Source organism: Limanda limanda, chromosome 14 (assembly GCF_963576545.1).
Source record: "Limanda limanda chromosome 14, fLimLim1.1, whole genome shotgun sequence".
NCBI classification, from domain to species: Eukaryota; Metazoa; Chordata; class Actinopteri; order Pleuronectiformes; family Pleuronectidae; genus Limanda; species Limanda limanda.
In genome coordinates this window covers 23855341-23878870 of record NC_083649.1, presented here as the reverse complement: position 1 = coordinate 23878870, position 23530 = coordinate 23855341, and the positions used below count along the sequence as shown (strand labels likewise).

Genomic DNA, 23530 nt, shown 5'->3' with positions numbered 1-23530 from the left:
TTAACCTTGATTATAAAGAAAAACAGCAAAAAAAATGTGATAGTCCCCTGCTCTGCGAAACCTGAAATAACATCAGAATCTGCATGACTTTTAGAGCAACAGTGTACAAACTGCTAATGCTGTATAGTGATAAATACCAACACTCCTGTCTGTGTTTGTGTGTGTTTTGGTAAAGTCAGCTGTCACTGTACCGGAAGTTGGATTTGCTCCTTCAAAATAAAAGCACACATTACAGTGATAAATCTAAGACAGACACGGCAACTTAATTAGTAAAATGACTCGATCATCGTGGTCATCGATGTGTAAGTTACACGTCAAACCAATAATTAAACGTCATGTAGTTACTGGTGTCACATTAATGTTATGTTAGTCGGCAATATTTGAGCTACGCACTCAAGTGAAACATGCTACCTTACTAAAGCTAACCGGACATATTTTGCTTAGCGTTAGCTTCACGCTGGTTAGCTTGACGGTGGCTATCCCGGCGATAAGGAAGTTAATCTTCACGTTTTTTGGACCAAATCCCAACTTCTCTGTCCTGTGGTATGTTCACCATCTCGTTAGACATCTTTGCCATCACCGTACACCCTTTTCCAGCGAGGTTACGTGGACTAGCCGCTTCATTAGCCATTTCTGACTGGTATGTAGCGTTAGCTAGCGTCCTGTGCAGGGAAAGCTAACCCTCTGTTAGCTGTAATGTCCAGTTACATTTAACACAGCGTAATACACGTATGTTGCTGTATATGAGAAGATTTAAATGGCCGCTTCATGCTAAAATAACCAGGACAACGCTGGGTAATGCATCAATTCAGTATAAGTACGAATGCTCTCCAGATGCAGCTAGCTATCAGGTTATCGAATGTGTAGTAATAACTATAGCATCGTCCATTGTTCATTCACTCATCAGTGCCAGTGCAAACAGTGTAATATTCACACTAAACCTGCACTATATATCTGCTGAACTGTTGGAGAACCCTTGGGCATGAACAAGTAACGGCCTTACAAATAACCTATTGATAATATTGATTTTATTCATATTTAGTTAATCACCCAATTTGACTGTCACACGTTTATTGCTCAGCTGCTGAGTCTGATCGAGTGTTTCACAGCATTAAAGATACTTACCCCAGCTTCTCAGTCCCAAAGATCAACTGCATAGTTTAATTGATTGAAAATGTCTTCTTTCTTTTAACTGTGCTGTTCATCAGACTCCTGAGCCCTGCCACACAGCTGGAGGGGCTACGGCAGAGCTCAGAGGAGACTTCAAAGCAGCTGCTGACTGTGAGTGTGGAGGATGTCTTCTTCTTCATCATCATTATTCTTCAACCAAGACAGTGTCACCCGCTTCAAGAAGAGAAAAGCCCGGTTCTCATTCAGCGAAGTCCACATACTGTTGGATGAAGTGAGGAAGCATCGAATGGTTGTTGTGGGTATGTGTCGTTATCTGCCCAATTATTTTATCTTCTAAAAATAGAGATGGTTCCTCAACGTTTTTTGTTTGAATATATAAAAGTTTGCCACACAACTGGATAGAAAGTTAGAGTGACGTTCTGAATGATAAATGTTGAAATTGGCCCAACCATTGACCTAATGACATTCAAAAGCAAGCACTTATAAGTATTTTTGATTTTGATCGTTTCCCTCCAAAGGCAAATTCAATCGTGGTGTACCAACAGATGTGAAGAAGCACACATGGGCAGAGATTACCGCACGTGTCAATGAGATCGGAGAGTGTCAACGTGAAGTCATTGAGGTCATCAAGAAATGGTCAGACCTCAAGTGTGACACCAAGCGGAAAGTGGCTGCCATGCGGTCAGGGACAGTACCCAATAGGGGCCTCAACTCACGTCTTTCCCGAGACCTTAACCAGACAGAGAAAATAGTGCTTCAGATCCTGGAAATGGGCAACGAACACCAGAACATGGGTGACTTTGGCCCTCTGGGAGATGATGACGATGTGCCAGATGAGGAGGAAGAAATGGAAGAGGAAGATATGATGGGAATGCAGAATTCTCCAAACGGAGGGTTGGACATGTCATCTATGCCTCCACCAACCTCTTACTCCATTGGTGGACTTGCACAGTCAGGTAACAAAGAAGATCAATTCATGAGTGCTTAAAGGAATAGTTCAACCTAAACGGACCATTTTGTCAAAAGGTTAAATACCACTGAAGTTTGATATGTCTACTTAATAACAAATAATTTTTCACCTTTCTTTTGAGAGTACCTGTTGTGGGTGACAGATTTAGAATAACTATTAATTTTAACTGTTGTTTTAATTGCTTATTGAGGAGAAATACATTGAGGTTGTTTCATTTGAATGCTTTTAATGTTGTAGGAGACTCATCACAACCTTCCTTCGATGTGCAGTATGAAGTACCTTCCATGGAAGGTGAGATCTCAACTTTTGGATACATATGAAGTCAGTGAAATTTTCATAACATGTTTTACTAATGACAAATTACTGATGAGCCCTTTTTCTGTCACGCAAGACGCTGATGCTGCATTTGCAGACTCAGACGATGACCAAAGGGATGACGCACTTCCTTCCACTCTGGCATCAAAACCAACAGAGGACCATCTAGGAAACAACGGCATCCATAAACAAGGACGACCTCAGACGCCCTCCGGACCTTCAACCTCAACAGCCACTCCTTCGCTGCCAGGTCATTCCTCACAGAACATGAGGGACAGCATCCTGAATAGTGCATCGCTGAGCCTTCAGGAGCAGCACGCCACCAACATCCTGCTCGAGACGGTTTCACGCTCCCTGGAACTCCTGTCTGAGTCGGTGCAGCAGCTGGCGGAGACTCAGCAGGAGTTTGTGCGGGAGTCGCTGCAGCTCCAGCGGGAGACGGTGCAGGTTCTCAGAGACTTCACGGGTGGAGCCATTGCGCTCATGCATGACAAACTGAACGGACGGCCAGCATTATAGCAATAAAGCTTCAGAGTTGTAAAGTTGTATCACTGACTTCAAACATGGCCTTCAGGCGCAGGATTTTTTTAAGTTCCTCTGGACTCCATTGCTGGTTACTGTAATTTTGGATAATCCTCAACAGATTTTCCTTGGCTATATTTTAAAACGGAATTCATCGAAATGTATCGATGGCATCTCCGTGGTTACATGAAAAGGATAAAGTGTTCGTTATAAAGAAAGATCATGTGGAGGATTTTTTTTTTTGCTACTGAAAGTGAGACTCCTTCCACTTGCATTGTAAAACATTTTTTATTAAGCGTACACCACTTTTAAAGCCTTTACATTGTTTTAATATTGAGATTCAAAGGATGACTCTAATTTTAAAAAGTCAGTTAAATCCACGTGTGTTTCCTTGTATAAGTTGTAGCTTTCTCTTGCATCAGTGTCTGGAGATAATCACATGTACTGTAATGGTAAGTGGATTTCTGCACCTGACCATTATATGGTCCATTTTGAAAGGCTAAACAAGGTGTGTTAAATAGTTGGAAAATACCTGTAACTGAATACTTTATGACTGTCTCATTTAGTTTTTTTTTACTTTACAAACATGGACACTTGAATATGAAAGTTTAAATAATTATTTTCAATCATTGAATAAACTACCCATGCATTTAAACAGACCAGAATTCCGACGTAATTCAGATATCACATCATCAAATCAAATGCCCTTGAATGGTTGATCATAAAAATGTCAAGCTCAACTGAAGATGGTACATTGGAAATTAAAAAAAATATGGATTGCTTCACAGACTGATTGTTTAAATAAACCCATGAGAGGAACCTTTATAAAGTGTAAAAAAAGTGTTTTCATTGTCATCAAATACCATCGAAAGACCAAAAACTAGTAAACCAAAGTATTGTCTGTGTGCTGTGCCCTCTGCCCTCTAGTCCTTTTCATTGTTGTACAGAAACTATTAAAACACATTGATGAGCCACACTGTTGCCGTGGGTGACATGTTCCTTCACAATGATGAACATGAGCATTGTAGTTTAATTGATCCTGCTGCTGTAAATATTCACTGCATCACCAAGTGTGTATAAAGCGTATGACCAGCTGATTAAGGAAATTATAGGACATTTGAATTAAGATTATAATATTTGTGATCCAGTTCTGAACATTGAGCTAGGGGAACATTGGTGGTCCTGGGGCTGAAAGCTACAGGAAGGGTTAGGGAGGTGTGAAAGTTGAGAGGCAATACATTGGCTTTGGTCACCTTTTGGGATCTGCTGAAGGATAGAAAAATGTAAACACACCACATTTGTCCTAAAGGTATTGTCCTTCATGAGGTGAGGACATGCGATATCACAGCTTCATTAACCATCCTTAACTGAAAAACCTACTGATGTTGTTATTAGTTGGAGTTCAGCCACTTCTGCAGGTACATAAAATGTGCAGTAGGGGGCTCTGCTGCACAGTGTGTCTGAGAACTAGCAAACAAAATACAGAAATTGTCCCAGTGTGTCTCTAGTGTTTCCTCAATTTGAGGTAGTGTAATGCGAGAAACAATAGGCTTCTGCCTCTAGCTCCACCCTGATTAAACCGATCAGTCATAAATTAGGGATACCTGGCCAGTGGATTGAGGTTCTTTAAAAGCTCCTGTGTCAGGATCAGAAGAGAGGCTTCCAGTGTGGGGACTGCTGGTGCTTCTGGGCCTCAGCCGGGTGTTTTAAACGTTGAGTTTATTCTATTGTTTGATGGTTATAAATCCCATGGTTGGGGCTGTTTTAAAGGCTTGGTATTGATTTGTGTCAGTGATCTTACATGTTGTTGGCCCCACATAATCGTGGGACATGACAAATGGGGGCTCGTCCTGGATAGAATATCCATGAGGCAAAGTAAATGCTTGTGTATATTTGTCTCTAATGACCTTTTGTTTTAGTGAAGGGGTCCTCTCTCTAGATCACCTTTTGTTTTTGCTATGTGCAAATGCTTTTGACTGGGTGCTGGGTTCCTTGCTGGATGTTTGAAAGCATCCTAACACATATTTAGCCATCGGGGAGACCTGAGTCTTGCCACTATTCTATCTTGCATTTCTTATTTTTAGTGGTATACCTGGGGGTGGGTATGTTATCAGGGTATGGCAGGAAACTTTGTCTTAGGTCTGTTGCCCACTTCCTGAGTTAAATGTTTAAAGAAGCCTCCTTGGGAGCCACTGAAGACTAGCTAGGCTAGTTAGCCATCTCATTAGGCAGATGGGGTTTGAGACCCCTCAGCTCAGCACATCACCTGAGTTGTGATCTCTTGTGCGATGACTCCATTTTGTGTGATCACTGTGTTGTGGAGCTGTGCCTCTGATTCCAGTATCTTGGGTATGTGACCGTTTGTGTTTTGGTAACTGCTCTCCGCATTTTTTGAAGTGCAGCCATTGGTCTGACCTGTTTGTCTGGGTATCATCACTCCACATATCTTTGGATCTTACTGGTGGGTGTGACCTCCAAGTTTGTCAAGTATGTGTATGTTGCTGGTTTACTTCATATGTGACAGTAAGTGTGGATGTGGCTGAGGACCACTGGGTGTCCATTTTGGCTTGTGGTAGTGGCAGCTCACCCTTGTTGGTGCTCTGTTCTGTTTGTGAATGGCAGCAACTTTCTAGGTGGCCTACTTGTGCCCCTTTTGGTTTGTGGCTGTTGCACTCCATTTTTGTGTAATTCACCTGTGTAAATGTTGTTTAAGGTATATGAAGTAATATTTGTAGGCTACACCTCATGGCGGTAGCCATCTTGTGTCAAGTGGTAGTGGAATCCACTTGTATGGCTACTGATGTGCTTGCTGCTCATTTTTAATCCAGCGGCAGTAATTAGTTGGCCCTTCTGTATTGTGAACTTGTTGTGCCACCTCTCTTTAGCAGCTGAGACGGTTTCTGTCTTTTATCAACCTGACTTGTTAACATCAGCCTCAGTAATTGTTAAATGCATTTCAATGAATAAATAGAATAGAGTCCTTAGTTAGTGAATTTTTATGAAACAATTTATTAATTGATTTGAGGATGGGGGTGTTTGTGTTCCTGTTCTGTGTCCCTGTTTTGTTTTTTTGTCTCTCCTCTAGCTCCACCCTGATTAAACCGATCAGTCATCAATGAGGAGCCAGTGGATTGAGGTTGTTTAGAGGCTCCTGTGTCAGGATCAGGAGAGAGGCTTACAGTGTGGGGACTGCTGGTTCTAAGCCTGGGAGTTTATCATTATGTGTTGTGCCGTTTGATGGTAATAAATCCCATGGTTTGGGCTGTTTTAAAGTGATTGCATTCAGTCTTATATTCCAGGTTTTTAAACTGCAAGATCATTACTAACATTTTACTTGCACCTGACCCTTGGCTTGGAAAAAACTACATTCCCCAACTATATCAAAATACAGTTGATTAATGCATGCATCCAGGGCTACTGTTCATTAGAAAATTAACAAGGCAGAACATATTTATTCAAATTTCACATTTTCACAGATTTTGTGTGAATTCAGAAGTTAAATGTGCTATTACAGTAGGTACAGTATTAATTTGGATCTTTAGCACAAATCTTTGACATTTTAAAACATCCCGCTCCATATTGTAATGTAACAATGCATCAAAGGATGTAGGGGTTACTGATCTGTGGACTGCATTCTTAATTATAGACTGGTGCAAGTACACACACACACACACATGCACAGAAAGAGGGAGAGTTAACTCAAACTGCATTGTTCTGCCGCAGCCCCCTCTGTTTTGCAGCCTCAGTTGGTTAAACAGCTGCTGGGGCAGGTCTGGCATGCTGCAGCAGGGAGGGGTGCAGGGGCGGGATGCAGCAGGAGTTCAACAGTCCGCTGGGGCTTCCTCCATAGCTGGAAGGCAGGGGGCAGCATTAGTGTCTGGCTGGGGGGGCTGGGGTCCTGAATAGGCAGCTGTATTCACATTGTGTGCCAGTCTTTTTACCTTTGGTTCTTTATGGAGCCCTTAAACCTGAGACTTAAGCCTTTCTGAAAGGCCATTATTCACTTTGAATGCCTATAAAACTGTATTCTACTTCTTATTCTCTTCCATCTTTTTGGAATAAAAATACGACTTTGTCTATTGTACTTAGAGAATATTTACGCTAAAAGTGTAACTGATTTAATTCACTTAATAAATGCCTTAACAGAAATGTGATGGTACTATTCCACCTTTGTTTGAATCCATAAAAATAGCACATTTTTAGGATTCAAAATACACTACAATAAGATGAGTTGCATTGAAATAGATTACATGTTTGACTAGATACTGTTACAGTAAACAGCCCCACTTGACTTAACAAAATATTACTACAATTGTTACATTTTTCTAGATTTTAAGATGTTTCTTTCTCCAAAACTCAAACTATATAAAATGTCCACTTGTCACAGTAGTAAGTTGACATCTGGCAAAAAGAGACGGATTGAAAACGACAATAAAACGTTGAAAAAATCTATCCATCGATCTGTCCCAGTGCAAATCTATATGTAGGGCTCCCCCCCCTTTCTATTGCCCCAGTTGACCCCTGTGCCCTTTCCTTTTCTTCAGTTTTAACCCCCACCTGTTCTCATTCCCTCGTTCCTCCCAGCTCCCTCTTTCATCTCCCATCTGCCACTGAAGCTGCTGCATGAGTCGGGGCTGGCGGAGGAAAGGTTGCACTGAAAGATGGCAGATCTGTCTCGCTGCTTGGATGCGATTAAATTATTGTCATGGCTACATTTGTGCCCCAACAAAAAGAGTAATTACACATCTGCTGCTAATCCAAACAGTTAGATTTACTTCATATGTGTTTGTTTTAGGTAGCATTTATGGGGATTTGCATAAATGAGTTAGTGACAGATTTTATTTGTTCAATATGTTAAGACACTGGTCAGATTTTTTTTGTATCCTATTACAAAATGTAAACAACCAGTGCAGAGAGTGTTTGTGATCCTTTTTGCATCTATGGTACCTTATTGACTGGGTCTGTGGAGATACACAAAGAAACCATGAAAACTCATCATCACACATTAAACTGCATTTTACACATTGTGTATTTTATAGCTAAAGGTAGAAAACACTTCAGTTGGTTGTTAACTACAACCAGAGACTCGTGCTCTTCTAAAGGATTGTTATGGTTACTGAAACCCTTTCCCCTGTCACACCATTTTTCACTGTTCCTAGGAAGTTTAACATTGTTTATTAGAAAGGGCTTATATCGGTACAGACTTGGTTAAGAAATCAAATATGCCACACCTCATGCCTCGCATTGCCTACTGTGGCTCAGGAGGTAAAGTGGGTTACCCTCTAACCAGAAGGTAGGAAGTTTACTGCCAGTCTTTCCCATTCCACATACCGAAGTTTCCATGGGCAAGATACTGAGCCCCAAATTGGCCCTGACAGCTGTGCCATTCACTGCCTGCAGATGCACAGTATGAATGTGTGTGTGAATGGAAAAAACAACCATACTGTTATGATGTTATTATCTCAACCAAGGTCAGGTTTTCACCCCTATTGTTGGTTTCTAAGCATCATACACAAAAACAACTGCCCAGAGCATGAATCTTGGTGGAGGGATGCAGTATAAACCCAATTAATCATTGTGTGGATCCAGATCTGGGGCAGATCTAGGATTTTGTTTTCTTGAACATTGCAAGGGCATCATTCGACATTTTTCCTTTTTCCTAGGGAATAATTTATGGATCTTGATGACTATTGTTGGGATTTTAAATTATAGCTTGTTTATAGAACTTTACTCTAAACAATAAAGCAGGAGGGTGGGGGCAGGATCAGTTTGGGCCAGATATATGGCCTTCACACAAATGATTTATAATAACCTTTGCTGCTTAGTGTTAATCTTGAAGTTAGCTAGAAATGTGTGCGTCACAACGCTGGTCTCACAACTGTCTTGATAAAAGGTCTGATAAGAGCCGCTGTCTGTTGTGACTGTGAATTTGTGGCATACGATATACTGTACTTTAACGTTCTCGTACAACTTTTTATATTAAAGCATATCTCCCTTAGCTTCATTCAACATCACACAGAGTTCAAGCAGCTGCCCCAGATTCTGGGGGACAGACAGAGTGGCCTTGTTTTGGTTTGGAGAATGCAAATGTTTACATAAACAGAACATACAGCCGATAGAGCAGGAACACAATATTCTTTACTCCAATGAACAACAACATCGACCCACAAGGCGTCAGCTGTGTCAAGGCTTGTCATGAAGTGAACTTTTTGCCCAGCAACTATCAGAGGATGAGTGAGCTTAGGAGCGGCTGCTCGTCATATCCTTATCCCAATGCCAGAGGGTGGACTACGCCTGCGCACCATCGAGGAAGAACTAAGTTTTGACTCCCCTTCATTATTGACCAATCAAATTAGACCTACTGTAATATAAGATATTACAGATGCCGTCTGTTTGGCGCGACTCGTGACTGCCCGGTGCCGCTAGAGGGCCGGGGGGTTTGCTTTGGGTTCCCATTGCTTTGCTGTAACTTTTCATACCTTTTCATTGCTTCTTAATAAATACTTGAATGAACCAAACCGAGACCGGCTCTTCTCATATTTAGGATAAACGAACACGCAACAACACTTTCAATCAGGCATATTTAGAGAACTGATATCTTGATTGAATTTAAGGGGACTGTTGGGCCATGGCAGAGGTATGAGTTATACTGAGTGACATTCTAGAGTAGTAGATGTCATGCACTCAAATTGCAGCGTTCAGTTGATTCAACAGTAACAGTACTGCATCTATAACCTCCAGAGGTTCTCATCAGCCATTTAGCTGGCAGATCTCTAAACTAAGAAACTAACACTGCAGATATTGTTATGGATCCAGTAAGAGACCCACAATCCTGCACAGAACAGAAGTGGCTCTGATTTAATGTAATTGGTGGTAATGATATTTGTTGCTGCAGTTGAATGTTGATCATGGGGTTAAGGGTTGATAACCCTAGTTAATATATATTTAGTAATATGTGGCACAAATGGGCTAATTTGTATATCAAATCAATCAACCAGTCAATCCAATTTTATATAGTCCAATTTGTAAAGTCCATAATCACAAATCATTTATCTAATGGGGCGTAAAATGGTGCATCTTCTGCCCTTAACCCTCAACAAGTGTGAGAAAAATTACCCCCAAAAAAACTTAAACAGGGAAAAAAAGGTAGAAGCCTCAGAGAGAGCCACATGTGAGGGATCCCTCTCCCAGGACGCCCAGACGTGCAATAGATGCCACGTGTAACTGAACACATCAACAACAGTACAATATTTACAACATTGATTTAGAAGAAACAGTTTTTAAGATAATGGAAAAGTGTTTTTAATGTTTAAAGTATTTAAGAAAATGTCTGTTAGAGATGAAGGGAGCAGCAATGACAATTGTAATCGAAGAGTTATTGTCAGTAATGGCAGAATATGGGTGTAGGCATATTGTATAGATGTAATATTGCTACTTAATGATAGAGTTAGAGGAGAGAAAAAACTTCAACGTTATCACTGTAGCAGGTGGCTGTGGTTCAGGAGAATGAGCAGAACACCAAATTGCACCTGACAGCTGTGCTTGCTGGTGCTTGTAGAAAAGTGCTGCACACAGGTGCACTGTCTAAAACCTGATTCAGGGGACCTGTTAGCACCACTAAATCAAATGCATGGCTGCAAAACAAAAATTCTAATTTATTGATTTAAATACATAAAAACATAATTTTGTTGAGTTATGATGAAATAATATTGTTGATAATTACATCAACTTAATATTGTTTGTAATTCGAGATCAAATTTCTGCATTTATTGATTTGAAATTAACTTTAAGTTGTATCCATAAAATTGGCCGGACAACTACATTTTCTCCAACTTAGTTTAGAATTTTAAGTCCCCTTAAGATGCCTGGGTAGGGACTTCCGGTTTGCAATGGACTAGAGAAGACACATGCACTCAAAGCCAGATCCACCCCGGAATGAGCATGAATTCCCGAGGACATTATTCGGGCGATACAGGACCTAAACATTTGAGACTGTGTCAGAGGACATGCAGGCTGAAAAAACAAGATGAGAACATTCAAGGCAAGTTTCATTTCATTTACAAGTATATTCAAAAAAAGCTATGTATTTTGGCATTTATATCAATTGTATTGGATTGATAACGTTGGACCAAAAGAGAGCAAACCTCTTGTGATGAGACAAAAAGGGGAAAATCTAAAATGGTTGCCAAGAAAATGGCCACAACGTTTTCCCTTTGTAGGCAAGAAATCATATATGAGGCTCAGGCAATCAAAGACTTTATGGAGTGATGGCCTGCATTAGTTGATATAACTCAGGTAAGTTTGTTTGTAATATAAGTCTATGTATTTTTAATTTAAAACAGTGATATTGGTTGTTTGTTAGGCGTTTTCCTACATTTTTTATTGATTTTCCGATATCTTCAGGCAGCCATTGTTTACATTTTTTAATGGAAATCAGTCTGAAGTTACTTAAACATGCTGCAGATAGTTAATCCATCACAGTATACATTAGGTTCACTGTATCTAACTGTTGTTGTGCATTCAAAGATAGCAAAGAGGGAAACAATTTAATGAAAGAATGTAAAAATAACGTTTTAAGTTTCCTATTAAAGGGATATTTCTAGTCTATTACAACTTGGGTTGAAGCCCATTTTTTTAAAGGAATAGTTCACACACTGCACACAAGCTCTTGTCCAAGGGCACACAAAGGGTTTGCGTTAGGATAGCTATATCTGCTAGCATTGCGTCTTCCGGTTTGGGACTTTTAGTCTAAAACATGGTGTAAATTATGCCGTTTCGAGTTGAATATGAATGTCGGGGCTTGGAGCCTTGATGACACCACGACTTCTTCTGATGAGCCTGATGGCACAATGAATGAAACTAGTCAGTGTCAGTTAAAGATTTTTGATCATATTTTTTCAAGTTTAGTATGTGGCCTCTACCACAAAGACTCACCCCACTATTTATGTATCTACATGGTCTCATCTAATTATATGTTTTCTTCTCTGAAAACCATCTTGGTCATTTGTCAAATAAATTGACAGCTCGGTCAATCTCTAAATGTCTAATTGTAGGTAGTCGGCTAAAGGGTCTATATGTGTTGTGGCAATGGGGAAAGAAGGAGAATTCAGTGTTTGGTAGGATATGAATTTGATGAATATGAACTATAAATATTTCATTGTGTATAGGCACATATTTAGTGAAGATAAGATTAACAGGCCTTAAATGGTTAAAATACTGGGACATATGGGTCGTCAAAGGAAAGTACAATATATCTTCCTGTATAAGCCGACTGTCTCTACAGTCTGGAGGAGGGATAAAGGAACAGTAAATTGCCGAAGTCAGCACAGATGGCCCGAGGAAACGAGAGGTAAACGGCCTAAAAGGTTTCAAAAGACTGATTTTGTGACCTGTGACCAGGGACAGTAAAGAAAAGTCATAAGAGACAGTATTTCTGTCTGTATTATAATTAGCCAGTGATTTGCTTGAATGCGACTCCAGACTCCTTGTGCCCCCTTTCACTTCTGTAAATCTGCTCAGTGGGGAGGTGCCCGGGCCGGTGCATTGTTTAGTACCCGACAGTGTTTCTGCATCCAGCATATTAATGAGATCAACTAATCAAGCAAATGACATGCATACATTTTATGCTGCATACACACACACACACACACACACACACACACACACACACACACACACACACACACACACACACACACACACACATACAGAAGATCACAATACACCACACATCCATTCCACACCTCCCATTGTCCCACAGTCAGACAGCAGGCTGGGCTACAGAAGTGGCCACAGCAGCCAAAACATCTCCCTCGAGGGCCTGCTTGGGTCAGATTTGCACCCCCACCACCTCTCTGTTTCCAAATGTCCTTGGGGAGAAGAAGGATCCTCAAGCTGCTGTGGGCTGGAGATGAGGCAGATGCCGGCCACTCAGGCTAATGGGAGGTCTGAGGGGGATGACATGACTCCTTTTCGGTTCCCATGCCCCGTGGCACGCTCATGTCACACTCCTGCAAGTTAATACAGATGACCAGTGAGGGTGCACTGTCCATCTGCTCCCCTGACACAAAGGCACACACACACCCTCCTTCACAGAGAGATGCAGCAGGTAGCAGGTGTAGATGGAGGCAGGACGTACATTTGGGTGCACCTCTCCGAATGGAATAGAGGGGGATGATGATGTATGGGTTATGTGTGTGACAGGAGATGCATAGAAAGATTTACACACAAACACACGGAACTACAATTCATATATTTACAAGTTTTAAAATGCTCTTTCTGCATGTAGACATGATTTGATGTGCGAACAAAGATCGGAAATTTAATTTCTGCTTAATTTTTATCACCCACACATTCGAAGACAAACCGGATATGAGGATCTGGCTCAGTTGATAGTTCAATCATATCATTCTCAACCCAATGATATAATCTGTCCACTCTAATCATAACACTTTCCATATATACAACATTCACATTTTTATAAAGGTTATAATAAATATATATATATTTTAAAAAACCCTTGTGTGAGTAAAAGAGGCCTGTTTTCACCATTGTGTCGTGTGTCCTGTCTATATATTATTTTGTTATATTAAGAGGAGAATATAAAAAAAAAGTCAAAGTCAAGGGAATATTAAAAGCATGTTTGATTTGACACTAAGAAACAATAGCAGAGTAGTTTCCATGCCATTAAAACAACAAATCAACATTAGGGTTGGATATTAGTTTACTGTTAACTGATAATCATACTATTATCTATGAGTAAATAGATCACAGATCACATATTTCATTCTTGTGTGGTTGATTAGAAGGAATTGCAAGCCAAATATATGGCCAAACAAAGAAAAAAGTATTCTCATTTTGTCTGGACGTCCTCATTGGAAGTATTTGGTTTCCACTTGTAGAAACTGCTCAGGACTTGTAAGGTTTGTCATACACGATTATTGACCATTAATAACCGACAGAACTGTGAGTCTTCTCTGACAACACTTTGCTTAGTTTGCATACAACTGTGTGTTTCCTCCCTCCTTTGTCCACGTTGTCGTGCAGGGAAGCGTGTCAGGATATAAAGGGGGCCACTGCAGGCACGCGTCCCTCTAACTCATTTTAATATCAATAGGCCCCATCTCCCATCCTCCACCCTGCTGCCATCACATCCATATATATGCACATAATCACACAACACACATGCCTGTTGTGTGTGAGATGAATAAATAGCAGTTGCTATAAATAAACTGGTGGGATCTTGACATGTCTGATGCGTCCCATGTTTTTGTTCACTCGAGGAGTTCCTCTGGATTCAGAAAATCTGGATCAAACTCACATCCATGTCATCAGGCAGCATGTGTTGGGTTGTAAAAGTGGTTAAACTAAACCTTTAGGCGACCGTCATCATATACAGACAAACCAACGTAACCAATTATGTATTATAGGATAGAATTGTGAAGTGGCTTATTGTTCTGTTCAGTTATAGGACACAGAGTCTTATATTGGTCTTGATATGAGTCGTGGTGGTTGGATCAGCTCTTCTGTCTGAATAACAGTTTAGGTGTGTTTACTCTGAACCACATCACCCCTGCTGCAGGCGACAGGTGCTGGAACCGACCGCACTCCTTCCTAAATCAATAAGGAGTTATGGTGGAGTGTGTGCGCGCGCGTGCTTATGGGGGGGGGGGGGGGGGTGTATAGACGCTTGCGGAGACAATAGCTGGGGTTGGAGCCCCACAGGGCCGACCATGTGCCGCTGATTACCATACAGCTGTTCCTATGAGGTCCAGACAAAAGCAACATGATAGTCCAAACCCCGCAACCCCCTCAACCCACACTCACACAAACCCACACACACACACACAGACGCACACTTTCTTGCCCCCCCTTCTTCAGACTCAAGAGGACAACAGAAGAGGCCCTACCATCAGCATTCGCTATAGACGCACAATGTGGTCCTTCCAATTCTCCACCACCGCACACGCGTCAGAGCAATTATAATGTTGGATGTAAAGAAAGGAAGGCGATGTGCCATTCTTCCCTGCTTCCTTCTGATCTTTCTTTAGAGTGTAGGAGAGACCCAAAGTGAAAAACACTTTTGTTAACAATGATCTAAATAGCTGCGAAAGTTGTGATGGGAATTATTGTTTGATCAAATGCAGGAGGGCTTCATATACATTGTGACATGCTCATTAAGTTTACCCTGATTTTGGATTACTGTTTTTGTCTCTTGGATGAAAAGTTTTCATCTTTATTGTGTTAGAATCTCACTCCAACCACAAAATCGGGCTACTATTAAACACGTTCTTCAATCTGACTCCACTAAAACCTGGACACTTTGTTGAGCATATTCGTTTAGATCTGGTGACGCCGGTCCATCCCCAACACCAGGCCCATAGTTAATTAAAATTCATCTAATTCTCCACATATTTGCCCTACGCCAGCTTCTAATGCATATTCCTAAATGTGTCCAGATGTACTGTAGGTTGCCTAAATCCCCAGACAGGCCTCCTGTGCCAGGCTGCTCCCCTGAGGTCTGCCCCGGCTCCACCTCTTTGTCCGTGACGCGCAGCATCGCTGGGTATAAATCCACTGTGCGCCTTTACGCACCAGGACCAAAACAAGTGTAGTGCCAGCAATAGGACGTAGGGACAGAAGAAGAAGGAGGATTTAAGGGACATCAAGAGGACCATATAGCCCATTGTTTTACCTTTTTTCTTTTTGGGGAGATTTGTCCTCTACGCTGATTTTTTTCCTCTGTAACTTTTGGGAATATCATTGCACAGAACGAATGCGGACATTCACTTAAACAGGGAGCAAGAAATGGCAAATCTACACATCAGATACCTCCTGGCTCTGGCCTTAGTGCACACAGTAAGTTGTTTTTTTGTTTCTCCAAAATGAACCTCCTCACGATGTCTGTCAGACATGTGTCTGACATCAGCTCTCTGTCACTGCAGGTATTTTCCTCGGGTGTGTTTGAGTTGAAGATCCATTCATTCAACACGGCGCAGCGCATCTGCAGGAGACACAGGGACTGCCATATATTTTTCAGGATTTGCCTAAAACACCCGGAGGATGTGATCTCCGCAGAGCCGCCTTGCACCTTTGGCACCGGACACACCAACGTTATCAGGGCCGACCACACCTCCATCTCCAGCAGCGCACCCATCCGCGTGCCTTTCCACTTCAAGTGGCCGGTAAATGGAACATCTTTGTTACGCATGTCTAAAAGTTTTTTTTTTTTTTTTAATTTAAAATGGCTTATTGTTGTTTTTAAAGACCGTCTATATAAAGCAGCGTTTGTCTACTGTTGAATCGATTCATGTTGGATAAACGGTTATTTCTTTCGGTTTCAGGGAACATTTTCGTTGATCATTGAAGCTTGGAACGCAGAATCCCCCACTGAATACACAGGTAGGTGATGCTGTTGTCCCCACTCTTAGTAGTTGGACCGTATTTAATATAGTTACCCTATTACGCACGGGTTTATTTGCAAGATGCAACTGTTCTAAAATCTTGCTTTTCCCCACAGACAACCAAAACAATCTCGTGAGCCGCCTGGCCACCAAGAGGAGACTGGCCATCGGGGAGGACTGGTCCCAGGACGTGCACTTTGGCGAGCAGAGCGAGTTGCGCTACTCTTACCACGTCTTCTGCGATGAGTATTACTTCGGAGACGGCTGCGCAGAATACTGCAGACCGAGGGACGACACGCTGGGTCACTACACCTGCGACGAGGAGGGTAACCGCATCTGCCTGGAGGGCTGGAAGGGAAACTACTGCTCTGAGCGTAAGTGCTTCTGGAGTTCCCTCGAGCAAGGCACTCAGATACTGTACTTGTGGTCCACTGACTGGCCTGAGAAATGTATCCTCCCCTGTAAAACACTATATTCATCCACACACATACAAATAGATTTGGACGTCTAGAATATAATGTAAACATCCAATATATAATTTAAAAGCCTACCTCTTAATTCTTTAAAATAGTTTTTATGATTAAACTTTTAATCTTCACAAACTGTAAATTGCATAGATTTAGTAAACCTGCGTTATGGATACTTTCATAAATACAATAATTATCTTTGTTCAGATAACCCCCTTTAAAACAGCGTTACTACTGGGAAAACACAACAACTCAGCACTACAGTTAGACATAATCAGGTAAATAAATATACACAGTGTAACTATGATAGAATATGATAAGCAACACTAAAAAGGATGAGTAGAGTAAAATAACAGGTATCCTTCTAAGAACTGTGACAGCTCTCTATATTCAGTATACAAACAGTGTAGATAAAACATTTTCTTAAATTGACATATACTTCCATGTAAAGGAATTGAGAGCCTTAAAATAACACAACAAGTCAGATCACAAAATATTAAGACAAATGGACAATCCCAATGTTTCCTCGTCCCCTGAATCAAAATATGAAACTAAGGATTTGTCAAAGCATAAACAGATAAAAAGTGTGTGTGTGTTTATCTTACTGCTCAGATACTGTATTTGAGGTGCTAAACTCACACTTTGAGCAGGGATGTTTTCAGATTATATAGAGTCATTCCTTTCCCTCAGTAATATCCTGTAGTAACCCTTTTATTATTAAAAAAGAGACTCTTCAGTGTCCCATCTGTCTTTTGTTCTCTATTACAATGAGAGAAAGAAATGTGGCCCCATCAGATATACACATTCATTTTTCAAGGTGATCTGGGTGCCTTTGTGTGTGCGTCTGTGTGTAACGGGAAGGAGATAAAAGAAAGCATTTCTCCCCGGCAGTGTGCCTACCAGCTGCTTGGCTTAATACTTAACCAACAGTGAAGTCTGGAACAGGAGTGGGGTCAGACAGGGGGGCCAGTAGTGTGTTTGTATGAGAAGGCGTGCCCATTGTAATCACACACCCTCCCTCTCCTCCACAGCCATCTGCTCGGCTGACTGCAATGAGAAGCACGGCTACTGCGAGGCCCCAGGGGGCTGTACGTGTCGCATGGGCTGGCAGGGCCCCTTCTGCACCGAATGCGTCCGCTATCCAGGCTGCCTCCACGGGACGTGCAGCCAGCCGTGGCAGTGCAACTGTCAGGAGGGCTGGGGGGGCCTCTTCTGTGACCAGGACCTGAACTACTGCACCAACCACAAGCCCTGCGCCAATGGTGCCACCTGCACCAACACAGGACAGGGCAGCTACACCTGCACCTGCAGGCCTGGCTTCGGAGGCACCAACTGTGAGCTGGAAACCAATGAGTGTGACAGCAACCCCTGCAAGAACGGAGGCAGCTGCAATGTAAGTATAAGATAAGGTTCCCTTGTACAAAATAAGAATAAGAGGAGTCCATTAGGACAAGATAAGATCAAGTTAACTGATCCCATTCAGAAGCACAAGAACAGATACAAAGATAGCTTAACTTCAAAAGTGATTCATGCCAAACAGCAGGAGGGTGAATGACTTACATCCCAGTAGTTATGGTAGGCCTCAGTTGGGCACAGAGAAAAACTCTTTCTTTCTCTCATAATTCAACACAAGCAGAGCAGTTGCTATCTTACCTCACAGTCTAAAAAACTTAAAACAGTTAAAACTTTATATATTTCCTCATTAACATGTAGGTTTTTCTTCCATCCCCTCCTCAGGACCTTGAGAATGACTACTCATGCACCTGCCCTCAGGGCTTCTATGGTAAGAACTGCGAGATCATCGCCATGACGTGTGCAGATGGTCCCTGCTTTAACGGTGGCACCTGTGTGGAGACAATGACCGGAGGCTACACCTGCCGCTGCCCCCCCAGCTACACGGGCTCCAACTGTGAGAAGAAGCTGGACCGCTGCAGCAACAGGCCCTGTCTGAATGGTGAGTGGGGAGAGGAGAGGCGCCTCTCTGGCGACCCCTTGTGGCCTAACAGCAAAACAGACGTTTTCTTTTGGCTCAATATAAAATAAGATTAAGATTAAGAAGTCCTTTACTAGTCTTGCGATGGGGAAATTTGCAATGGTACAGCAGCAGAAATACATCACATAAGTAGCATGCAGTACTTGGGTGGAGGAATATAAAGAAATAGAAATATACAGGAATATATAGAACAAATAAAATGTATTATGTGTCAGAATATGTCCAGTAAATAGATTGCACATAACCGTTTAAGATAAGATAAGATAAGATAAGCTAAGCTTTATTTGTCACATACACAATTATACATGGTACAATGTGTAGTGAAATTTGTTATTGTGCCTGCATCCAGCTTTAAGATAGTAAAATGAAAGACACAATCAGAATCAGAAGGTATTTATTGCCAAGTAGGTTTATCAATATAAAAATAGTACACAATAATATTACAAAATGCAAAATATTACAAAGGTAAGATGTAAATATACAAATACTATAATATAATATAATACTAATATATGTTGAGTGTGCCTCTGCTGTAGTGCAGGAACTGTACAAAAAACTACAAAGACGGTGTTAAATGTTATCTTGTTAAAACACATTCTGAGGTAAACTGAATGGTTGTCTTTGAACGCTTGGATGCTGACCTCAGTATTTCTCTCTTCTGCAGGAGGTGATTGTCTGGATCTTGGTCAGAGCATCTTGTGCCGCTGTCAGGCAGCCTTCACCGGCGCCAACTGCCAGATCAACATCGATGATTGCGCCTCAAGCCCCTGTCAGAATGCCGGCACCTGCCAAGATGGTGTGAACGACTATACCTGTTCCTGCACCCTGGGGTACACTGGCAAGAACTGCAGTGTACGCTCAGACGCCTGTGGCGCCCGTCCGTGCCAAAATGGTGGCACTTGCTTTACCCACTTCACGGGACCAGTATGCCAGTGTCCTAAGGGCTTCATGGGTCCAAGTTGTGAGTTCACGCTTCAGCCCAGTTTCAAGCCAGCTTTGCGCCAAGCCTCCCAGCCGTCCTCCGCCACCCTCACCATCTCCTGCATTCTGGCTGTTCTGGTGCTGGTTCTGGTGGCAGGCATTATATTCTTGAGGAGGAGGAGGAGACTGCAAGGGAGGAAGCAGCTGAACGACAGTGCGGTTTACAATGACCTGGAGACGGTCAACAATGTCGGAGGGAACGAGAGAGACGCCTTCCTGGGACCAAACGGCATGTTTAAAATAAGTAACAGCACAGCTCGCCTCAGCCTCTCCCTCTGCCCAGACGGCAGATCTGGGTACAGGCACAGCCCCGTGGAGAGCAGCATGGCCAGAGGTGAGCGTCCGGACTTCATGTGGAGGGACGAGGCCGGGCTGGGCTCTGGAGCAGGCCTGAGATAAAGCAGAGAGTAAACATGGACGTGGAAACAGGGGAAGGAGAAAATTAGCACTTGTTACGCCTCTCTCTTTGTCCACCGTGAGCATGAGCACATGACGTGAGCGTGATTCATAAGCTGAATACTGCTCTGCTCATGCCGGAGAAATAATACCTTAAAAATGTAAGAAGAGGCAAACTATTGACAAATGAACTATTCTGATATGTATGTTTTACAAAGATTATCAAACTATACAGGGCAAAGCTCTTCCATGTTTAAGACCCAAAGAGACAAATAACGCAACCCACTTTTCATAGGACCTACAACACAAACCAAATACAGGAAGTCTCACCTTTGGAAAACCTGCCCAAAAAAAATGTTTTAATAGGTTATTGTCTTTTATATGTTGACTTTGTTTAATTATTGTTTTTTTTTAAACAGAGAATGTTTTGTTTCACTTTTCAATCTTCCTTTCAATCCCCCATTTTTTCCTTATTGTGCGTACCATCATTTTTTATTCCTTATATTATTTATTTATTTGAAACCTTGCGTTTATCACTTCACTTTGATTGTTACAGATGTAGAGATATATATTTATATGATGCTGAATGAATACCGATGCTTGATGTTGTTGTACGTCAACTGTTCTATGAGCTGTGCAGGCTGGTGTGAAATATCCCAAAGATATTCAGAGCAGGGATATAAAGGAAATGTGATTTACCACACAAGACAGCCATTACTTTAATTTAGATATATATAGCTTATATATACTACTGATCACATTGCTCTTTCATGTGCCATTTTGATTTCATGCCAAAGTTTGTGTTATGTTCCATGTTTTCATTCACATTATTTAATTTCATTGTGTGGTGGTTGTGATGTGGAATAAAAGATTCGCTTTGAAGTGATCCTGGATTTAAGTTTCTGTTCCACATAATGGAGTCATTGATGAAGGAAAACGGAAAGAAAATGTCTTCACCATGAACACATCCTTTTATCTTGGGAGTAAATACTGAATTTATTTGTTTGGGTCAGCTGTGGCTCAGGAAGTAAAGCGGGTTGTCCTCTAACCAGAAGTTGGCTGCTCGATCCCAGTCTACCTCATTCCATGTGCCAAAGTGTCCTTGCGCAAGAATCCCGAATCCAAATCTGAAGTGTGTGACAATATGTCATGGAGACAGTGCTGAACATATGCAACGTATATGTGTGTGTGATGAGTGAATGGCAAAACTGTACTGTGATGTACTTTGAGTGGTCATCAAACTAGAAAAGCACTAGTATATAAAAATCGAACCGAACACTCAAGGGGCATGAACAGCTCTGTGCATAAACATTTATCATCATCATTAACATATAAAAGTATAAATATTTAAGTCAGGGGTTCTCAAACCTTCGTGCTTCAAGGACCCCTCATACTTAAACAGACTAGATCACAAACCCCTGATCAGCAAGATGTTTTGTTTTTTATCTCAGGTAGTGTATGAAATGCAGGACCACAACAGTCTTGTGGACTTATGGATGAAATTATAGTGAAAATAACTTACTTCCTTTTGAGCCAGGGTACACCTGGAACCCCTCAGGAATCCTCAGTGGTCATCTGTCCCCACTTTGAGAATCCCTAATCTTAGAGATCTCAGGAAATTTCCTGTTGATATGAATTTGAAATCTGGAGTAAAAGCTGAAAATGATAAAAAAAACTTTTATCTCCCGACAATAATAACTCACCAAAGTGAAAAGTTGTATTTCTTAGGTCTTCTACCAAAAGCATTTCTCAGGAGGAGATACAAACCTCCTGTGACTTAAAACTTTCTAAGGAAGTCAAGTTGTGTACTTGGTGCTTAGGTCACTGGGTGCTGTTGGCTTGTGTTGATGTTCTGTCTAACAAACAGTTTAGGTTCTGTCACATTATCAACTGATCTGGTGCAGCTGAGCACTGAGCTGACACACCCACATAATCTGCTGGGATTTCCTGCCCTGACAGACTGACTTCTCTTTTTTCCTTCTTTCCTCGGGTTTACAGATGAGTTAGAAATAGGGAAGCTTATTATTTAAAAGCTGTCAGAGTCTGTCAGTCCTCACATGAAGAAGGAAAGTTGTGGTGTCAGATACAGGCTGCACATAATGTACATGGCATTGGAATTTGTTAGCATAGCGCCAAATCACAACATACATTATCTCAAGGCACTTTACATAGTTAGGTTGAGAGCTGACACAATTATAGAGAATAGATAGTCTCACAAGAGACAACATTTCAGTTCAATTCAATTTTATTTGTGTGTCTCAAGGTACTTTACACAGTAAGGTCGAAGGTTAAGACCTTAGCAGGGCTGGACTGGGAGAACAAAACGGCCCGGGCATTTTTTGGCTCAGACCGGCCCACATAATTAGCCGAGCACATCTGCCATTAAATTGACGTAACTTATGTCTTCTAAATGTCTTAAAGTAGCTCATATTAAAAGTACTTAAGTATCAAAAGTATCTGGTGTTGAAATGTACTTAAGTATCAAAAGTACAAGAACTAAAATTAAAAATGCAAAGTGCTTTTTATAGTAGGTCTATACAGACACAAAACAACCCAAAATGTTTCTCCTCAAGATTTATCTCAACTGACTGAAAAATTACAACAACAATATGAATATAATGTATATAATGTATAATTTTACCAATTTTGAGCCCTAGATGCTGAGGTTCAAATAGTAATGGACCAGTGCATCTGAACTTCTAATTAACTATAAACAAGTGCCTCTTGTGACCTGCACATCTCAGGAGGGAGGGGGCAGCGAGCGAGCGAGTGAGCGCGCGCGAGCGCGCGAGAGAGAGGGGGGGGTGCGCCGTGGGTAGAGGCGTGCGACGCCAACCTCCGCTGCTAAAGTAACGAGCCAGTTTTGAGAATGTATTGAAAATGCGCGCTCACATGTCTGCCTCCACTCGCTCATCATTGTCGAGTCCTCCTCGCTCGTCTCCCGGCGCACCTGCTGCTGCTGGGCTGGTGAACCCGGCACCACATAGGTCCGTCAGTTTGGCACATTTAGCAGCCTCCACCTCCAGAGACTTCAGCTTTTTTTCCCGATGCTTCTCAGCGCCACCCGGGCGTTTTTTTACTCTTATTATCCATTAAGTTAAGTTTCTGTCTCAGCAGCAGCCAGTCCCGCGACTCCCCCCCGCCAATGCCATGAGGTCCCGCCCCCCCCTGGTTTGTGTTGTGATTGACAGCACTGTCAGGGCTCTCTGAGCCTGTCAGCCCATGATTGATTGACAATGACAAACAATAGACCAATAATATGTGTCGATGCTGGCAACACACTGCTAGCCCTCTGTAGCCAATTGGCCGGCCCAATTGGAGGGAATTTAGAGAGGAAGAAGAGAAAAAAAAC

The 23530-nt window shown here is 41.9% G+C and overlaps 2 protein-coding genes across 4 annotated transcripts; both read left to right on the top strand.

Annotated features, from left to right (window-relative positions):
- The first annotated feature begins 255 nt into the window (after positions 1 to 255).
- Positions 256 to 3903, top strand: zgc:153990 (uncharacterized protein LOC768125 homolog). 3 transcript variants are annotated; one of them, XM_061085623.1, is made up of 5 exons: positions 256 to 302; positions 1209 to 1430; positions 1650 to 2087; positions 2339 to 2392; positions 2493 to 3903. In XM_061085623.1, the coding sequence occupies exons 2-5, from the start codon at positions 1295 to 1297 to the stop codon at positions 2933 to 2935; spliced, it is 1071 nt and encodes a 356-aa protein (XP_060941606.1). In that variant the 5' UTR covers positions 256 to 302; positions 1209 to 1294; the 3' UTR covers positions 2936 to 3903. The 3 variants fall into 3 exon arrangements, with proteins under 3 accessions (XP_060941606.1, XP_060941604.1, XP_060941605.1); XM_061085621.1 differs by lacking the exon at positions 256 to 302 and adding an exon at positions 358 to 543; XM_061085622.1 differs by lacking the exon at positions 256 to 302 and adding an exon at positions 570 to 640.
- An 11842-nt stretch (positions 3904 to 15745) lies between these two features.
- On the top strand, positions 15746 to 20181 carry dlb (deltaB). The gene is made up of 7 exons (XM_061086372.1): positions 15746 to 15796; positions 15883 to 16122; positions 16282 to 16339; positions 16458 to 16715; positions 17840 to 18201; positions 18546 to 18762; positions 19466 to 20181. Exons 1-7 carry the CDS (start codon positions 15746 to 15748, stop codon positions 20179 to 20181), a joined length of 1902 nt encoding a protein of 633 aa, XP_060942355.1.
- Positions 20182 to 23530: the final 3349 nt, after the last annotated feature.